Below are 18,752 nucleotides of genomic sequence, written 5' to 3'. Positions count from 1 at the left end.
AAATAAAAGTAGGCACTTTCGTACCTATAAAGTCACTCGTAAAAGGTTTAAAAAAAAAAGCAAAAAAAAATCACTTCACTTCCCAGAAATAATGTCGAGGTCATATTGAAAAAAAGTAGTGTTGCACAAAACGAAGAAGGACAAAAAATCCCATTTCACAAAGCTCGCATCTTGTTGAAGAGAGTTTTCCATTTGAGAAAACGACACTATGATGATGAAGAAAAAGAAAATGCACAACTGCTATTACTTTTATAACACACTTGAGAATAAAATTTTTCAACACTTTTTTCTTTTTTTTTTTAAATAAAATATATCTAAAAACCTCAACGGATGGATTTCCTTTTGATATTGGATACCGAACAGGATACATGGCATTTGAGTTGAAGTATAACGTACCTATACTCGTATACTTTTTAGTGTGTTATTGAAGCTTAATGTGTTACCAAGGTTATCTAAGAGTAGAAAGCTAAGGTAAAGTGGAAGTGTTATAAATATAGGAACTACACGATGTACGAATCAAAAGAAACTGAAGCACGAATATATAATGTAGAGTAGGTAAAAGTAAAATTTTTAAAAACTCATTTAAGGAGTTTCATTTTCTTGTGTTTGATTTATTAAAATATTGTAAATGAATGCTATAAACAGAAAAAGCAGTTAAATATTTAAGAGGCAAATGCACTTTGGAACTTAAATAATCCCTCACTCAGAGAAAAACGTTGGTAATTTCAAGAATTTTATACATTGTCCCAAGAATTTATGTGGGTTAAAAAATTCCCAACAATATTTAAGAATGCAAAGTGTTAAAGGCAAATATTTACATTCTCATTTTAAGAATAAAATGTTGAACCAACAACTTATTGCTTTTAAAACCAAAAGTATCGACAGTCAAAAATGTAGTAAATATTTTTGAAGCAAGAATTGAAGACTTAACTTTATTTAAGAATGCATTATTGAGCAAAACACAATTTTTTTTGAGACTTAAATTGTTCTCAAGGTGGGAACCTTATTATTATTAAAAAGTTGTTGGTCAAAAAAAATTTGAAGATTTAATCAAAACCAACATTACGAAGATGGAAAAGTATACAAAAGTTGCTTGCGTCATGCTATCCGTAGGTCTTTGCGTTTCCGGCTAGTCTGTTCGACTGCGTCCATCTGTAAGAACTTTTTTCATAAGTTCTTGCTTTTTACTTGCGATATAGGTGGTATACATCGAGTTATGCATTCGTACAACAAAAAAAAAATTGAGACAATAATTTTCCATGACATTACAGAATGCCAAAAAAGTGGGTCCCGGAAGTCCGTCTGTCTATAAACGAAGCTACAACCTAAAAATATTGATCGATTAATGTCAAACTTTGTATGTAGCGTTATTTGGCGAGAGGCATTTTTGGAATAAATATTTTTGGAACAAAAATAACGGTACTTTTCATATACCAATTTTAGTAAAGTTGAAATTTTTCGAAAACGGCTCTAACGATTTTGTTTACAAACGTTTTTTTAACGATTTTCTCCGAAACTACTGGTTCTATTTGAAATAATATAAAAATCAAATATAAAAATAATAATAATAATATAAAAATATAATATAAAAATCAAATTTTCGAAAATAATATATTGATTTTTTTTCGAAATTTAGATTTTTTGATTTTTTAGATGTGAATTGGTAATTGGTCCAAATTTTATTTAAAATTTTTTTTATTTTTTCAAAAAATGATTTATAAAAAATTAGTTTTTTTTATAAAACGACTCTAATGATTTTGAATTTTTTTTCTAAAAATGCTTCTTAATAAAAGAAATGAAATTGCATACTGGTTTTGGGGCTCAATTTGATTTAAGATGTTGTTTTTTCTTTTGAAAAACGAATTTTAAGTTTTTCTTTTCAAATAAATTTTGTATGTTTTTATATATACATATACTCTTAAAAGTTTTAGAAACTTGAAACAAGAGCAAGTACGTGCGACCCAGTCGTGCATTTTATTTCCCTAAAGTTTTTTTTTTTTCTTAACCTTAAACAAGGTAAAAAGAAACAAGTAACAAAATGCTAATACAAATCAATATAAATTGGCGTGTCATGTCAGAAATAGGTCGATGTACATTAGAGTGGGCCGAAAAACACTTTTTTTTTTAACTTCAAATCGTAATAGCGCGGAAAAGTTGCGAATGGTGAAGTCAAATAAGGGTTTCAAAAATAATCAAAATCAGTTCATATCTTCCGGTCGCGCATCGGCTCTGAAGTATGAAAAAAAATTTTAAAAATGGTATTTTTACAAAAATACCATTTTTACAAATAAAAATAACATACAAATTATATTAAAAACCCTTATTCTGGTTTTTGGTTAAATTTTTTCAAAAACATTGACTTCGAGTTGTGATTTCCAAATATATGGATTTCGTTATTATCTTTTTTTCTATAGCTTTTCGACTCTTTTCAAAATTCACCTTTGTTTACCCTTAACAAATTTCTAAAAATTCTAAATAATGCAATTGTTAAGTTAATTTTTCTGTCACATTTTTTTGTATTATACACCTTTAAAACTCTGAATTTCATAGTTTGAAAAAAAAAACTCAAAAAATGAGCTTTAAAACATGGAAACCCTATGCCTTTTGCCAGAATATAACTATGGCGGGATCTTGCACTAATACAAAAAAATTTTGGTACATCTACCAATTTAGCTATAACCGTGAAAAGTTAGCAAGAACAATTTTGAGACTGATTTAAAATAACTCTTAAAGAAAATGCAACAAAGTAGTTTCATAATTTGTTTGTCAAAAAAATAAGCTAAACAAAAAATTACGTATACACCATAGTGACCGTTCAAGTTTCAACTTTGATTGGTATTGCTGTAGAAATAAAACTATTCCTCGGTGTTTGCTGCTCTTCTAAATAATAAATTAATGAACGTGTTTAGTTGGTAATAGGTAGAACCAGGAACTAATTTTGTCTTCTGAAATTTTTCAAATTATTTTTAAAAGGCCCATAAAAGATTTCCCTTAACCACAAGCTTTATTGTTTTTTTTTTTAGTCGCTCAGCAGAGAAAAAAACTCGAACACATTTTTCTTATTACAAAACTGTATTTTCTATTACCATAACATTATACTTGATTTGAAGCTCAATTTAAATTTCCTTAGGTTCACAGTTGTTTAAAATAAAATAATAACTGAACAATCGACACTAAATATTTGACTTAAATATACAAACACAAGACATTTCCTTTATATTCCGGATAGAATAACAAATTCTCCAAAATCAATCAATCAAGCCAAAGGTATCATAATTTTCAATTGATCATAATCAATTTTAAAATAAATTTCCCCTAACTAAATATCTCTATAATTTTGTAACAAATTGTATTATACCTTCTCCCCTTTATAAAACAAGTTAAATTACAAACAATTAAGTTCAATAAATTTATTCAAAAAAATATTGAGGTAGGTTCTTAAATAATATGTACTCGCATCCATTGGCTAATTGATAGAGTCTTTAAAAGACAAAGACCAGAAAAGAGACTTGAACCCAAATATACATTCACAGACTCTCAGAGTACACTCAGAAAAGCCATTCTAATAAAATTAAGTCATCTTTTTTTATGATATGAGTGCACATTTTTCAATTTCTCAATGCTGATAACAATTTGTATAATATCAACTTTGTATTATGCTTATCAAGAACATCAGATGTTAATTTGAAACTTTGTTTTCGGTTTTGTTTTTAGTTCTCGTTTTTGTTTTGCTTTGGGGTAATTTTTTTTAATTGAATCAATAAAACAGACACACTCCGAATGTTCACCTTTTTAAAGGGCGGGGGTGAATGTGGTTGATATTTGTGCTGTATTCGAAAAAGCCTTCGAAATAAGCTTCCATCAGTACAATGTTTACTTTGAACACGAAGCGCAAGCATCTTTCCATGTCTCGATTTAAAAGATGTGGTTAGAGCGTTTAGTTTAAAATTTCATTTGACCACAGGAAGACCTTCTCTCTAGCATCTAGCTGTTGCTAGCAGTTGTGTATTGTGTGTTAACATAAAATACCCGACCTCTTCTATCATAAAATAGAAATGTGTAAAAGTTGTATTCGGTTTAAGGGAACATAAAAGAGACTCGAATAAATCATAATGAAAAACATGTCAGGCTGCAGCAGCCTGGAGGACTTGGGGTCCTTGAATATTGCCACAGTGCCAACGGCAGTGTCTATGTCATCGTCCTTGCGCTCGATGTCAATGCAAGTGTCCAACCATACTCTAAAACGCTCTGACAGCATTTACAGTGGCAGCAATTTAGTGGTAAATATTTACAAGAATCCTTTGGAGAGCTTTCAGAGCACAACAGTGTGCGGCTTTAGGAATTCAGCCTACGAAGGAGTCATTGTGAACGATGTGACTGGCTCTGGCTGTGCTGCCGCTGGCGGTTGTGGTGGTGGAATTTGTGAGGATTTTGACATTGGTGGCGGTGTCGACAGCAGCAGTTGTTCGAAGAATGTGTCCTTAATGAATGCGAGGTTGGCAAAAAGTGGATATTTAAGCGCAGGACATCCGCTTTCATGTTGTACGAAGTATGCAAAAAGCAAACAATAAAATACATTTCTTTTCATTTATTTTTTTACATTTCTTTTACAAAAAAAATATTTATTGTTTGTATTTTTTCAATTACAGCTCCCAAAACAATCTTTGTAATGGCAGCATTTCCGGAAATCACATACTCGCTCCCAAGGTACAAAACAACAGTCCAAATGGCCAGAAAAAAGGGACTGTCACTCTTACACATCTACCACAGAGGCCTCCGGTGGATATTGAATTCGTTGATATTTCGTATTCGGTATCGGAGGGCAGGAGGCGCGGATTCAAAACCATACTCAAAGGAGTTAGTGGTAAATTTAGAAATGGTGAATTGACAGCTATTATGGGACCATCAGGAGCTGGCAAAAGTACGCTCATGAATATTTTAGCTGGATACAAGTAAGTAAAAAAAGCTATGCTATTCCCTGTTAAAAAAAAAAAACAAGCAAACAAACAAAACAAAACTGGATTGTCATGGCGAAAATTTGGCCAGGGAATATCATGAAAAGTAAAGAAATTTTGGAAGGATTCATTGAATACTTTGGTATTAATAAATTACGGTTAAGATTTTTGTAGAAAACATAGGAAATTTTGTGAGGAAGGTGCAGGAAGTACATATTTGAAAAAGGAAGCCTGATTTCTGTTTGGAAAAATTCCTGATAATTGACAACTTTAATTTAGTAAAAAATAAAAAATACAGTATTAAAAATTCAATTTAAAGAAAAATTTGAATGAATAGGAGTCGAATAATTTTTTTATGGTAGCAATTGCCATAAAACTAAATACTGAAGCAAAAAAAGTAGGTATTTTTATTCCTCTGAGATTTTAAGAATTCAATTTCGGTATTGAATTAGTATAACCACATTACAATCTTTTTCTACAACTTCTCACTCAACAACAGAAACCTTTAATACCTATCTCATGGAGAGCTCACAGTTGTAATAGACTATGACCCGAATCCATAAAAATAAAGAGTTAAAGTTAATACGATGCATGTCTCTAATTAATGTACCTAGTGATAATTAAATATTTTTATTGTGATCTTAGAATCGAAACACATTAATGCACAGCTTTCTAAAGAACTAAATACGTTCTGGTATTGAGCAGAGTTTGTCACTAGATTTGAAAAAAACAAAATTTATTTGCTCTGACACTTAAATAACTTCTAAAGGACCATTAGTTTCCTTGATATAAAATAACCGTTAAAATAAGAAAAAGTAATAAGTAAAAGAACTCAGTTTTGAATTTTATAAAAAAATGTACCTAAACTATTTTTTTTTTTTTAAACTCCTTTTTCAGAAAAAGGATTGATGGAATTTTAGAAACTTTGGTTTTTAATGCCAGTCAATTAAAATTTTTTTTTGGAATATTGAAAACGATTTTTTGTTTTATTTATTAAAAATTGAATATTTCATTTTTTTTTTAGCTAAGCTAATCTTACCATAACAGTAAATTCGTGCATTGAATTTATTTTTGCGTTCACGTGTAAAGGAAATATAAATTAAGTCATTAAATCAAAAATTAGGCTTTTTTCAAAACAAAAAATTAGTTTTTACTATTGCGAATTTTTGTATATAAATTTTATATTAATTTAAATTACTTTTATGTAACTTTAATTTGTTCTTTTTTTAATACAACATTATTGAATTAAATGATACTCTTTTAAAAATTGACTCAAACTGTATTAAAAACGCTAACGACAGCAGAAGCCAGTTTAAAATAGAAATAAAATTTCTTGTGCATGATTTTAGGGTTACCAATTCTCAGAAAAAGTATACCTATAAAAGAATGGATCTGTTCAAAATTTTTCTGAAGAAAAATTTTAAATAAAAAACATACTAATTTGGAGCCACTTTGAGATTTTTCAAATTAAAATGCATGAATTACTGATAAATTTGTATTGGCAATAAGGCTAATCTACGCATAGCTTGCGAAACAAATATTAGAGACAATAATATCACCATTATTATTCATCTTTTCGTAAGAAAGAAAATACCTAAAATAATACAAAAGAAAAATATTTTATTAATTAAAAAAATATTATATTTTATTAAATCGTATATTGGATTTAGATATTTAATAGGTACATTCAAAGTATTAAATTTACATACATTTTTAAAGTTGCCTCATATGCAGTGGCATAGCTAGCATGGGTGGCAACCGGGGCGGTTGTTATGGTGTCACCCCCAGAATGAAAAACAGTAAAATAAATGAAATTCCATTATTCTATATAACTATGATTTTTTACTTGCTCTTTACCATAGGCAAATTTTGGAATCGCAAAAAATCGAATTGTTATACAAACGATTTTTTTTTTAATTTTTTGGAACTAAGAAAATTTTTCAAAAAAAATAAAATATAAAAAATATAATATTTGCCGGGAAATTTGTGACATTTCACAAAAAAAAATCTGACAATTCAATGCCATGACAGTTTTTGTATGATCCGTATAATTTTGACAGATTTCAAATTTTCTGACAACTCTACAAATTTGTCAATTAATTTATGAGAGAGGATATAGACCATTGTCCAGTTGTCGTTTTACTTATATTCACCTGTCATACTTGTCAATGTTTATGAAGTAGGGCCCAGGCAAGCACATTTGTTCCGATCGCCCTGCTTTAATCATTTGCAGTGATTCAAGTTCATAATGTGCATAATAGACTAAAATTCCTATATTCTTTTTTTTTTTTGTCAGAAAAAATTCCTTAACTTAGGCTCCTTAAATGTTACATTACTTTCCAAACCTTCAACCTTGATTCCATATCTCCCGAAACATAAATCAATATTCATACAACTTTACAAAAAAAAAGACATAATCATTTTGTGTTTGCACGTGTAGGTTTATATGTCATAAAGTTGAACCTTTTCCAGCAATCATTTGTGTGCTCAAGCATATCCTTGATTTGTTTGCCTTTTCACAAAACATTTTTTTTTTCATTTTTATTTGTATTCTATTGAATATTACATACTGACAATTTATGAATGCAACACAAATTGAAATCAAAACGCAGACAACCTTATTGTGTACACCTTTTTTTCATTCACTGACCACTCTTTCCAGTTTTCTTTTTTTTTTTTTTTTTTTTTGTTTAACGTGAAGTTGTGTCAGACTAATTATATCTTAGAAAATGTCAAATGAAAGACCTCTAAGGAAAAACATCCAGTCAATTCAATTAAGCCAATGGCATAATGAATTCAAAAGGATCTTCTCTTCTATAAATGAATTCGAAGAATTATTACTTTTTGTAGATCCTTTTTCTGTGTTTTGTTTCTTTGATGCAAAAGTCTCGTGTCCTTTGGCTTTCATATTTTCAACAAACCTAATTAGCTATAACAAAGGAAAAGTGTTAAATAAGGTTTTATAGAAAACTGATGCTCAAGTTTGATGGAAAGCAATACAAACGCGATTTATTATTATTAATGAGGAGATATTTCACTGTAACATTATCCAGTTATTCTAGGAATTGTAGTAGATTTTTTTTTTCATACACATGTTACTTTGGTTACATTGAAGGAAATTATATATATTTTTTTTTCGGGGAAAAATACAACTTGTCGTCAGAGTCTTCATAATCCTTGTTCCTTAAAGGTTTTAAGCTCCTTACTCTACGAGGTTGGTAACCAAAGATAAAACAAAATGGATCTCAAATAATAAATAAAGAAGAATAAATTAAGAAGTCTAGGAAATAGGTTTTAACTTTTTGTTAGTCTAATCAGTTTTTTTTTTAGGGAGACGGACATAATCCTGAAATTTTGAGTCCAGAAAACCCAAAATATCGAAAATCCAAAATAAAGAAAACCCAGAATCCTGAAAACCCAGAATCTCAAAAAAACCAAAATCTCATGCTTAAGATTTGTTTCCAAAATCGACATCCCGAATAATCATATTAAATAATTTTTCCAGTTTTCGGGATTTAGGCTTTTCGGGATTTTGGATTTTCGGGATTCTGAGTTTTCAAGATTCTGGATTTTTGGGATTTTGGGTTTTCGGGATTTTGGATTTTCAGTATTTTGGGTTTTCCCGATTTCGGTTTCCGAGATCTTGACTCCGACCCGTTTTTTTTTAGTGTCAAAACCTTTTACTTTACAAAATCAGTAACCATTTTTTGTGCTTTTTTTTCATTTCAGAACCTCCCAATTAAGCGGTTCTGTACTAATCAACGGAAAAGACCGCAATCTTAGAAGATTCCGCAAACTATCCTGCTACATTATGCAAGATGACATTCTCATAGCCAATTTAACAGTTGCCGAAGCCATGATGGTATCGGCAAATCTAAAACTTGGCAAAGACATGAATAGCAAAGCCAAAAAGGTTGTTGTCAAAGAGATTCTCGATACAATCGGTCTAACCGAATCGGTTAACACAAAAACCTACAATCTTTCTGGTGGCCAAAGAAAAAGGCTATCGATTGCTTTAGAATTGGTAAATAATCCGCCAGTAATGTTCTTTGATGAGCCCACATCGGGACTCGACAGCTCAACGTGCTTCCAATTAATTTCACTGCTCAAGTCACTGGCCCGTGGCGGACGTACTATAGTTTGTACAATTCATCAGCCATCAGCTAGGCTATTCGAGAAGTTCGATCATCTCTACATGCTGGCTGAAGGTCAGAGTATTTATGAAGGTAAAGTTCGAGGTTTGGTTCCGTTTTTGGGTTCATTGGGCTTCGATTGCCCCAGCTACCACAATCCTGCCGATTATGTGATGGAAGTGGCGTGCGGCGAGTACGGTGAAGCTGTACACAAATTAGTGTGTGCTGTGAAGAATGGCAAATGCAAAAAGTATAGCCAGAAGGAATATGCCATTGATTTGGTGAACAATAAAAATATTTCAAATGATCTTATCAAGGGCAATGCCCCTCCACCACCGTTATCGCAGCAGCAGCAACAGCAGCCAGCAGCAATCGGAAATGATGCCCTTTGCGAACTGAAACCACCGAAGCTGGACTCCCAGCAGCCGCAGCCGCAGCAACAACAACAATGTGAAACAAAGTCTGAGAGCACTGTTATAAACATGCCACCAACCACTAACACCACCGCCAATGGAGATGATAATAGCAGTATGTCATCCAAGACACCAACCGGTCCTGGCTGCACCACATCTCTGCTGGACTCACACGAAAGTGTTATAACCCTGCCCAATAAATCAGGCTTCCCGACCAGTGGCTGGACACAATTTTGGATACTGCTGAAACGTTCCTTTGTGACCATTATTCGGGATAAAATGTTGACGCACATGCGACTTGCGTCGCATATTATTGTGGGAGCAATTATTGGAATGATCTATTATGATGTTGGCAATGAAGCATCGAAAGTTATGAGCAATGCAGGATGTATATTTTTTACGACTTTATTCACTATGTTCACTGCAATGATGCCAACTATTCTAACATGTAAGCCTTGAGAGGTTAATTATATAAGAAAACGGTTTTATATTTTTCTTTTTTTTATTTTATAGTTCCAACTGAGATGTCAGTGTTTGTGAGGGAACATCTCAACTATTGGTATTCCTTGAAGGCTTTCTACTTCGCCAAAACACTTGCGGATCTACCGTTTCAGGTATCTTAAAAATAAATATTTAAAATAGTGACCTATAGTTTTTATAGCAAAGATCAAGTTAAAATTTTGTGGAAAAAATTAAACTCAAACCTATCAGAAGCTCAGTCGTGAAAAATTTGGACTCTACAATGCAATAAAGACAATATATTTAAGCTAGGATTGGACCCTGAACGAAAACGGTCAACGCCATTACCCTCGGTGTCATGTTGTGAGATCGTCAGAGAGGTGTCAATTCGTTTTGACACTCAAGGTGTGTTGACAGAGTGAAGATAAGGTTTTTGGCTTCGTCAGGGAGTCAACACTCATGATGGATTTCGTCAACCGTTCCATTATTATATTTTTTACTTCAGATTCTCCAAGTGGATATTCACTTTTGAAAGATTGAAGAAAATGAAAGAAGGTTTGGAAATGTTTCATCCTCTGCCTCTTACTTCTGAATAAATAATTTGAAAGTAAGGTCAACACTCTTGCCATGTTTAACCATATAAGATTGTTTCAAATTTTTAAAAATACTGAGTATTACAGAGCTAATTTGCTTTTAGATTAAGATCGAATCAAAATTTATTCTATGAAAATACCTTTTTAATCGTTGATTTTAATAAGAATTCCTTATAAAACAAATAATAAAACAATAACGCATAGTTTTTAGGTGGTCACAATTTTCTCTTTGATGTTATTTGGGCGAATCATCGAAATTTTCATCTGATATCCGATTTGACGCAAACTCTCTTTAAAGCTCTGATCGCTTTCACTGATATTGATTATTCTGACAATTCAAAATCACTGCTTACCAAAAACTTCAGAGCCCTTAAGGGATTTTTAGGCCCTGGAGTGTAGTGAAAACGGCTCCCAATAGTTAAAAATCTGCTCTCACAAAAAAACGTTGATTGATTTTGCTTAGAGAGAAGTGGAAGTAGGGTCAGTAGTAATAGCTTACCACTCACTCAGAAAATGTTCGCCTAAGGCAAGTGCGCATGCGTGCGTTTTTTTGTAATAGGTACTAAAGAAGATCTAAATTTGAAGTGAAAATATTCAAAACTTCTTGATCAATACTGGGAGCCGTTGTGCTACTTGTATTATAAGGTGCATTCACACATTCACTGTAGAGACCCCATTTTGTATTTTTTTATGATTTTTTTTTTTTAATTACACTTAAATAGCTTTTTGCTAACTTACACAAGAAGTTTTATGGTATCACATTTTTCCCAAAACCTTTAACTGTTTGGAATCTTGTTTTGTATCAAATTGTACAAAAAAAAAAAAAACAATTCACTGTAATAACTTCTAGAAATTTCTGATTTATGAAATGCTGTTGTTCATTTCGTTTCTGTGTATTGGACAATTTTGCAAAAACTGTTACTGAAATATTAAAATAAGGTATGATCAAAACTAAAAAAAATAAAAATAGGGCTAGACTATATTTTAGATTAAATGTCAATCTTTAATTCGAAAATAAGATTTTGGCAATAAGTGTTGTGTGGACCTCACAAAGTGTGAAGAAATTTTCCAAATTTCTCGTTTTTCTTAAAATTTTGTCCGGAGGCCTCTTAAGATCAAATGATTATTTTTTCTCACAATATTTCAAAGTTTCCCAATGAGAAGACTTACATTATATCTCTTTTTTGCCAAGGAAAAAAGTTGTATGGCCTAATAATATGACTGACTTAACGTTAAGACATACAAATTTTGATGAAACCTTGATGTAAAATTGAAATGAAGCCTTTCAAAAGAAACCAGTGGGTATTTGACTTCTACTTTTTAACCAAGAAAAAAAGTTACGAAAACAAATCTTTCTTAAAATCTTGTGGAATCAATTAAACTATAAGTTTCTCATACAAAAAAAAAGCAATTAAACTGATAAAACACCGAAAATTTTAATTGTCAGTGTTTCCGTCAATTTTGATCAGCAGTGTATCACTGATATTGTTGAATAAGAGGAAAGCAATTGCTTGCATTTTTTTTTTAAATTGACACTTGAGGCTTTCCACATCTATTGAGAGAAATAACTATGCTGTTTTTTAACATCATTGTGAACAAAAGCATCCCTGCTTGTAGAAGTTTACTTGGCTTGAATTTTGTATTTCTACAATGATATCGAAAAATTTTATTTAATCTTTTTGTCTTATATTATTATCAGGAGTCTAAAAAAGTAATTTGCGATTCACAAAAATCTGATTTACCATTTTTGAAAATATCGAAAATACGTTTTTGGCCTATAAATCTGAACAAAAGAAAAAAATATTGTATGGGGGCCGCAGCTATTCACAAAAACCCTTTACGGATTCTGATAAATAGAATATTGAGCGAGGTCCTAAGCACCATTTCACGAAAGATACATGCGGATACATTTTTAAAAAGCTGGACGAAGGGTGATATGCATATAAAACTAGTACCTACTTAAAGTAAAAGGTGAAAGTAAATACTATAAATTCTAGTAAAAGGTAAAATTCATAGTATTTACTTAATTTCGTATGCATAAAAAAAAGTACCTGCTAGAAGGCAAATACTTTTAGTAGATACAAAATTCATCCAAGTAGGTAAATACTAGAATTCACCCAAAAATGATAGTAAAAACTTTTTTTTTAGATGATTGGTATTCGTTTCGTATTTAAGCCTGGTACGTATGCTGCTGAAGCGATACGAAAATTTTCTATCAAAACAAGCACAACTAAATTGAAGGAAAAATTATTTCCAGCTTAGCCAACGAAATTCTTAGCTATACTCGAACATTTGGAAAAATTAAAATCATTTGCCACTAGCATTTTAATTTTCCAGGTCATTTTACTTGCTAAAACAGAGTTTTTTGACTTTGGAGACCTAGACAAATTTTCGTTTAGCTTTAGCAGCGTACAAATAAATTGTTCTGAAAGTTTTAACGTGTTATCCAATACAAATTTTTACTGTTTCTTAAATTTGAGTTTGTGATGTGAACATCTGTTCGTGCTTTTTTTGTGAGTCAAAAGTGAACTTAACAGCAGCATAAAAAAATCGAACTTGAGATAACAATCAGATATTACATGACGGCTCTAACGATTTAAAAAAAATATGTAATATTGAAAATATGGACCGAAATTAACGGTATTTCCCATAGAACCGTTTTCTGGTAAACGACACCACCAATTTCAATAAAAAAGCATGAACAAAAACTTTTTAGTGGCCTGAATATTAAATTAAAGCAAAATTTTCAATAAAATCATTTTTGGATTAAAAAAAGATCGAAATTTTGTATGAAAAATCTATTTTGAAAACTACTCAATAATTTTATTTAAACTTTATTTTTATTTATCAATTTATATATCTTCTTTTTAATGGAATACTATTTTTATTTAAAAAAAAATTTGTCAACATTTTTATATGAAAAAAAAACTTCTTTTAAAAAAAGCGGCTCTAGATTTCCAATTCTTTGTGATGCATTAAAAAAAAAAACGTTATTTAACTTTAAACCAAATTTTATATTATTTTAAAGTTTTTTTTTTATATTTTTTAAAAATAATCTTTTATGAATTTGTAAAAAGCTTTAATATTTCAAGCAACTTTCAAATATGATTCAGAGTTGAAATTATCTCAACAGTTTTGAAACTTGACATTACTTAAAATAAAAACTTAGGTATTGAAAAAAATTACTATTCATTTACAATAATGACTTATTGATAAAGTTGTTTTAAATTTAACTCTGAGCCCGATAATCGGTCATTCTAAAATTTTTGGTAATTGATACATAAAAATTCTGCCATTTCTACAAATATTTACAACCATCCATTTTTAAGAAAAAACCATGAAAAGATTGCGTCAAAATATGACTCAAGACTGCTATTCATAAGTTTCATGGCTTCATAATTGCGGTTTTAAAACAAAAAAGTATATACTATCAATTTTACAAGTTGGTATTTTGTAACCTTGAAAAAATCTAGTAATTCCTAAAGAAAAAAAGTACTTACTATTTTTTATGCATATGAAATAAAGTATTTACTGAAAAAGTTCATCCAAAAAAGTAGTTACTATGAATGATAGTAAATACTTAATTTTCAGCATTTACTTCATTTTTATGCATATGAAAAATAGTATATACTTGAAAATTCTCTAGTAAAAGCATTTACTATTTTTTATGCATATCATCCGAAGTCAGAACAAATAATTGAAATAAAGGGCCTAAGATCTTGAAACAAAATTAAATTTTCTTCCATTTTAAGACTTAACAACACAATTTTTTTTGTGGTAACATCATAATAGAATACCAAAAAATAACAAAAAAAATGTTTGTCCAGCTAGCTTTGATAAATAATAAAATACACAAACTATTAGTTTCACTCAAAAAAATCAACTAACTTTAAATATATTTTTGCTTATTTTAAACTTATGTTCATGACACTGCAGAACGCCGCATGCAGTTTTAATTTTTGTTTCCTTGTTAAAATTTCATTGTATGGAATTTAACCTTTCATCATAATACATCAAAATATTTATATTCGGAAAACTTCGAATTTTAATAAAGTTCCACTTGTTATGTAAAATTGCACACTGTGCAACGGTTCTATCGATTCTTGTAAGCATTTGTTCCAAAAATAACAACTTGTTATCTCTAAAACTGGATTTTGTTTAATTGCTAGCTCTTAGGTCAATTCCAAGCTACCTATCTGATTATTTTACCAAACAATATCAATTTTTTCAAAAATTATTATTAAACCTTTAAGTCTTGTGCAGTCTTTTCGTGGTCAATATATAGCTCAATAGTTAAAAGAGTGCTTTTAAATTTAAATGTGGCGCACCTTTAAATGTTTAAATTGTTGTTTTAGTGCTATGAAAATAAGGAATCAAGTCATCTTCTTGACAAAAGGGCTACAACATGTTTGAGATATTTAATTTTATTCAAGAACTTTACATATTTTGTTTATATATTTCTTCCGATATTTAACCTTTCTTTTTATTTTTTTATAGATCGTATTTTCCAGTGTGTATGTAATAGTTGTCTATTACCTAACATCTCAACCAATGGAATTGCAACGTGTCTATATGTTTGTGTTCATTTGTGTGCTAACATCGCTGGTAGCACAAAGTCTGGGTCTACTTATAGGCGCTGGCATGAATATTGAGGCTGGCGTATTCCTGGGACCAGTCACCACGATACCAACGATCCTATTTTCAGGTTTCTTTGTCAATTTTGATACAATACCTGGATATTTGCAATGGGTTACATATGTTAGTTATGTTCGATATGGATTCGAAGGTAAATATTATTTTCTTTTCAAAAACAATCCAAAAATATTTAATATTTTGTATCATTTTTCTTTTTAAAAAAAGGTGCAATGGTATCAATTTACGGCATGGATCGTGCTAAATTACAATGTTCCGAAATCTATTGTCATTTTCGTAGTCCTAAAAAATTCCTTGAAGAAATGTCAATGGACAAAGCTGAATTTTGGATTGATAGTTGTGCATTAATTGGTACATTTATAGCATTACGTATTGTTGCATATTTTGTATTAAGATGGAAATTACACTCTATTCGTTAAAATTATTATAAATATTATACATAAATGTGGATCAGTGTTAATGTTAAATTGTGTAATAAGAAACAATATAAAATTTATAAAAAAGCAAAAAAAAAAAAATATTATTAAATATATTTTAGGGGATTTCAATTATTTTTCTATAAAACAAAATTTTAGACACAATTTCAAAAAAAAAAAAAAAATGTGCACTTTAGATTAAAATTAATAATTTTAAATATAATTTTTTTCGTTTTATTAGTTTATAAAATGTTTAGGTAACGAAAATATTTTTTAAAATTATAATTATAGATATTTCAATAAACAAAAAAAAAATCATCACATTATTTAGAAATAAGTTTAGAAAAAAAGAAGAAAAAAATTAAAATAAAAAGACTGTCATACACATTTGTAACTATTAAGGCATTTAAAAAAAAGAAATTAAACAAAAAACATTTATGTAGTTAAAAAAGTTTTTGAAAAAAAAAAAGTTGGGTATTGAGATAAGTTTGTTGCAATAAGGTTCTGTCCTTCCAAGTGAAATGCTCATTTTTTACGCACAGTAAGTGATATAACTTTCAAAGTTAAAAATATGTATCTTAAGGTGCCAGTTTTTTTTTTAGTAAAAAATGCGGTAAGGCATCAAATCTAAATTAATTATGATATTTCACTTTCTTTTATTTATTTCAATATTTTCGTCTTAAAATGGCACCTTAAGTGACATATTTAATACTAAAAAAACCAATTGAGATATCCAACGTATTTTTTTTTTTTTCAAAATTATCTTGCCGTTCATACATATTTAAAAGTTATAAAATTACGTTTAAAAAAATATTATTTTTCAACGAAAATTGTAAAATCATTTATAATATTTTTTTTAAATCAGGAAGCAAAACAGACAAAGAAAAACTAAAACACATTTTTCTAAACATCTTTGATTTTATTTTATTATATTATTTGTTTTGTATTAAAAAACAAAATGAGTGGAAATCATTAAAAGTTAAATGTTTCACAAAAAAATAAAAGAACCAAAATCAACATAAAAATACTAACAACTAGCTTCCGTCCTTTTTGTCATCACATTATGTTTAAATATTTAAACGAATTGGAATAATATAAAACTTTAAATAAAAATAAAAATATGCATTATACAAAAAAAAAATAATTAAATAAAAATACCTTGAAATGTTCAACATAATAAAAACATAAACAAAAATTAGATTTTTTGTCATGATAGAAAAGAAAACGTTAAAGGAAAAATGAAATGGCCTCTGAACAAAAACTCATTTATTTCTTTTATGCATTTTTATAGTTTTATTTATCTTTATTATTAAAAAAAAACAGACATACATTAAAAATGAAAATATTTTTATACACACAGTGCTTGGTTATTTTTTGTATTTAAAGAAAGCGAAGAATTTGATTCTACAACTAGAATTCAATTTCGGATCGCATAAAATCAGTGTAAAATTATTATTTTTCTAACTTACTTTATAAATTATCAAAATTGGATTAAAAATGGGATTTTTTTATTTTACTACCTATATATTTTTTTTAATTTATTATTTTATTGTGATATTATAATAAATATTTTGAATTTTGATGTTCATTTTTTTTAATTTAGAAAATTTTATTCAATTTATCTTATATATATTTTTTATTCTATATTATAATTAATCAAAAATGAAACAAATATTCTTTTATTTTTATTTGGTGATATTTTTTTAATAAATAAATAAATCACATTTTTTTTGTCTCTTAAAAATTATAATTTTGTGTTTTTTTTTCATATTTCTATTTTATTTGATTAAGGTTATTTATCCAACAGCGATTTGCTGCACAACCATAGATTTCCTATGAATCATTCAATCTTTTTGAATTTTCCAAAAAAAGGTTACGGAAAATGAATTGTTATTTATCTTTTCATGAGAACTAATTTCATCACAAAAAAAATGTAAACTAAAATGTTGAAACCCTTTCCGACACTTTATAGAAGTTTTGAATAGTGCCCTGTTAAACTTTTTATCCACTTAACAACAAGGTCCCATTCGAAAGCATTTATCTTGTCATATTCTGCTGTCTGTTTAATGTGTCAAAATTAAGTATAAACAAATAGTTTGTATAAAAAAATAAATAAATAAAACAGGAGTAACGATTTGCATTTGAGAGCTAGAAGATTAATACACAAATTTCAAGTTCTTGGCTGGTAAGCTTAGTTCTTTGGTGTGTCCTTGCTGAGTAGATAGCTGTTTTGGCTGCATTAAGTTCTTCAAAAAAATTATTCGAATTTCAAGGGCCCATTTTTATCAAAAATCCTTATTTAATTTTTAGCACATCGTTGTTTAATATTACCAAAAGTCGAAGTAGGTACTAACTAAAATAAGATCTTGTAAAATAAGTCTTTAAAGAGTAAAAGAGTATGTTCACTGTGGCGTATACGTGTTTTTTTTTACTTTTTCTATTAAGCTTCAGCCTTACATAAAACTTTTAAGAGCCTACTTCTTTGGTTTGTCCTTGCTGAGTAGATAGCTGTTTCGGCTGCATTAAGTTCTTCAAAAAAATTATCCGAATTTCAAGGGCCCACTTTGTAACCACTGCACACTTTGGAAGTATTATAGCAGTAGTTTTTACATTAAAAGAGTTCGAGTTTATTTGTGGCATTAAATTTGGTCGATTTTTTTGGGGAAAATACTACGAGGAAGCTTGCGTGACTTAAAAAAAAAATTTAGATGTTACCGTCAGTATGTGATTTCGATCAATTTGGATTTACCAAAAAACGATTTTTCCAATTTTTTTTTTAAGTGGTGCGAAGGGCTATGACATTTTCATTCAAAAGGCGCTAAAGATGGATTCAAGAATAAGATGCATTCATATTGCAGAGATCTTAAAAAATATTTAAAAAAAAAGAGTAAGACTTCGTTGGCATTTTATTTTCCAAGACTTGTGCATTGAATTGAAAGGTATTTTCTCATTCAACGAAGATTAAACGAAAGATATGGTATTGACTATTGAGTCACAATTGAATCACTGCTGTTGACCATTTTGAATTTGTTTTCATTCGAATATTTTTCCAATGAAAAAACGTTTTGCTCTTACGATACAAAATTAAATTCATCTCATAAAATTATTTAAAACAAGAAGTGAAAAATCG

At 29.2% G+C, this 18,752-nt stretch overlaps 1 protein-coding gene across 3 annotated transcripts in view; it reads left to right on the top strand.

Annotated features, from left to right (window-relative positions):
• Nucleotides 1-15,995, top strand: part of LOC129906730 (ATP-binding cassette sub-family G member 1) — a 122,591-nt gene extending 106,596 nt beyond the window's left edge. For 2 of the 3 annotated variants that reach the window (XM_055982738.1, XM_055982814.1), the window contains 5 exons: nt 4,650-4,952; nt 8,685-9,949; nt 10,015-10,115; nt 15,051-15,339; nt 15,414-15,995. In XM_055982738.1, the coding sequence (XP_055838713.1) occupies nt 4,650-4,952; nt 8,685-9,949; nt 10,015-10,115; nt 15,051-15,339; nt 15,414-15,625 (2,170 nt within the window). In that variant the 3' untranslated portion in view covers nt 15,626-15,995. Of the gene's footprint in view, nt 1-3,773; nt 4,550-4,649; nt 4,953-8,684; nt 9,950-10,014; nt 10,116-15,050; nt 15,340-15,413 lie in introns of those variants that run through there. The other variant, XM_055982658.1, reaches the window with a different exon arrangement.
• Nucleotides 15,996-18,752: the final 2,757 nt, after the last annotated feature.

This window comes from Episyrphus balteatus, chromosome 1 (genome assembly GCF_945859705.1).
Source record: "Episyrphus balteatus chromosome 1, idEpiBalt1.1, whole genome shotgun sequence".
NCBI classification, from domain to species: domain Eukaryota; kingdom Metazoa; phylum Arthropoda; class Insecta; order Diptera; family Syrphidae; genus Episyrphus; species Episyrphus balteatus.
This window is presented reverse-complemented; position numbering and strand designations above follow the sequence as displayed.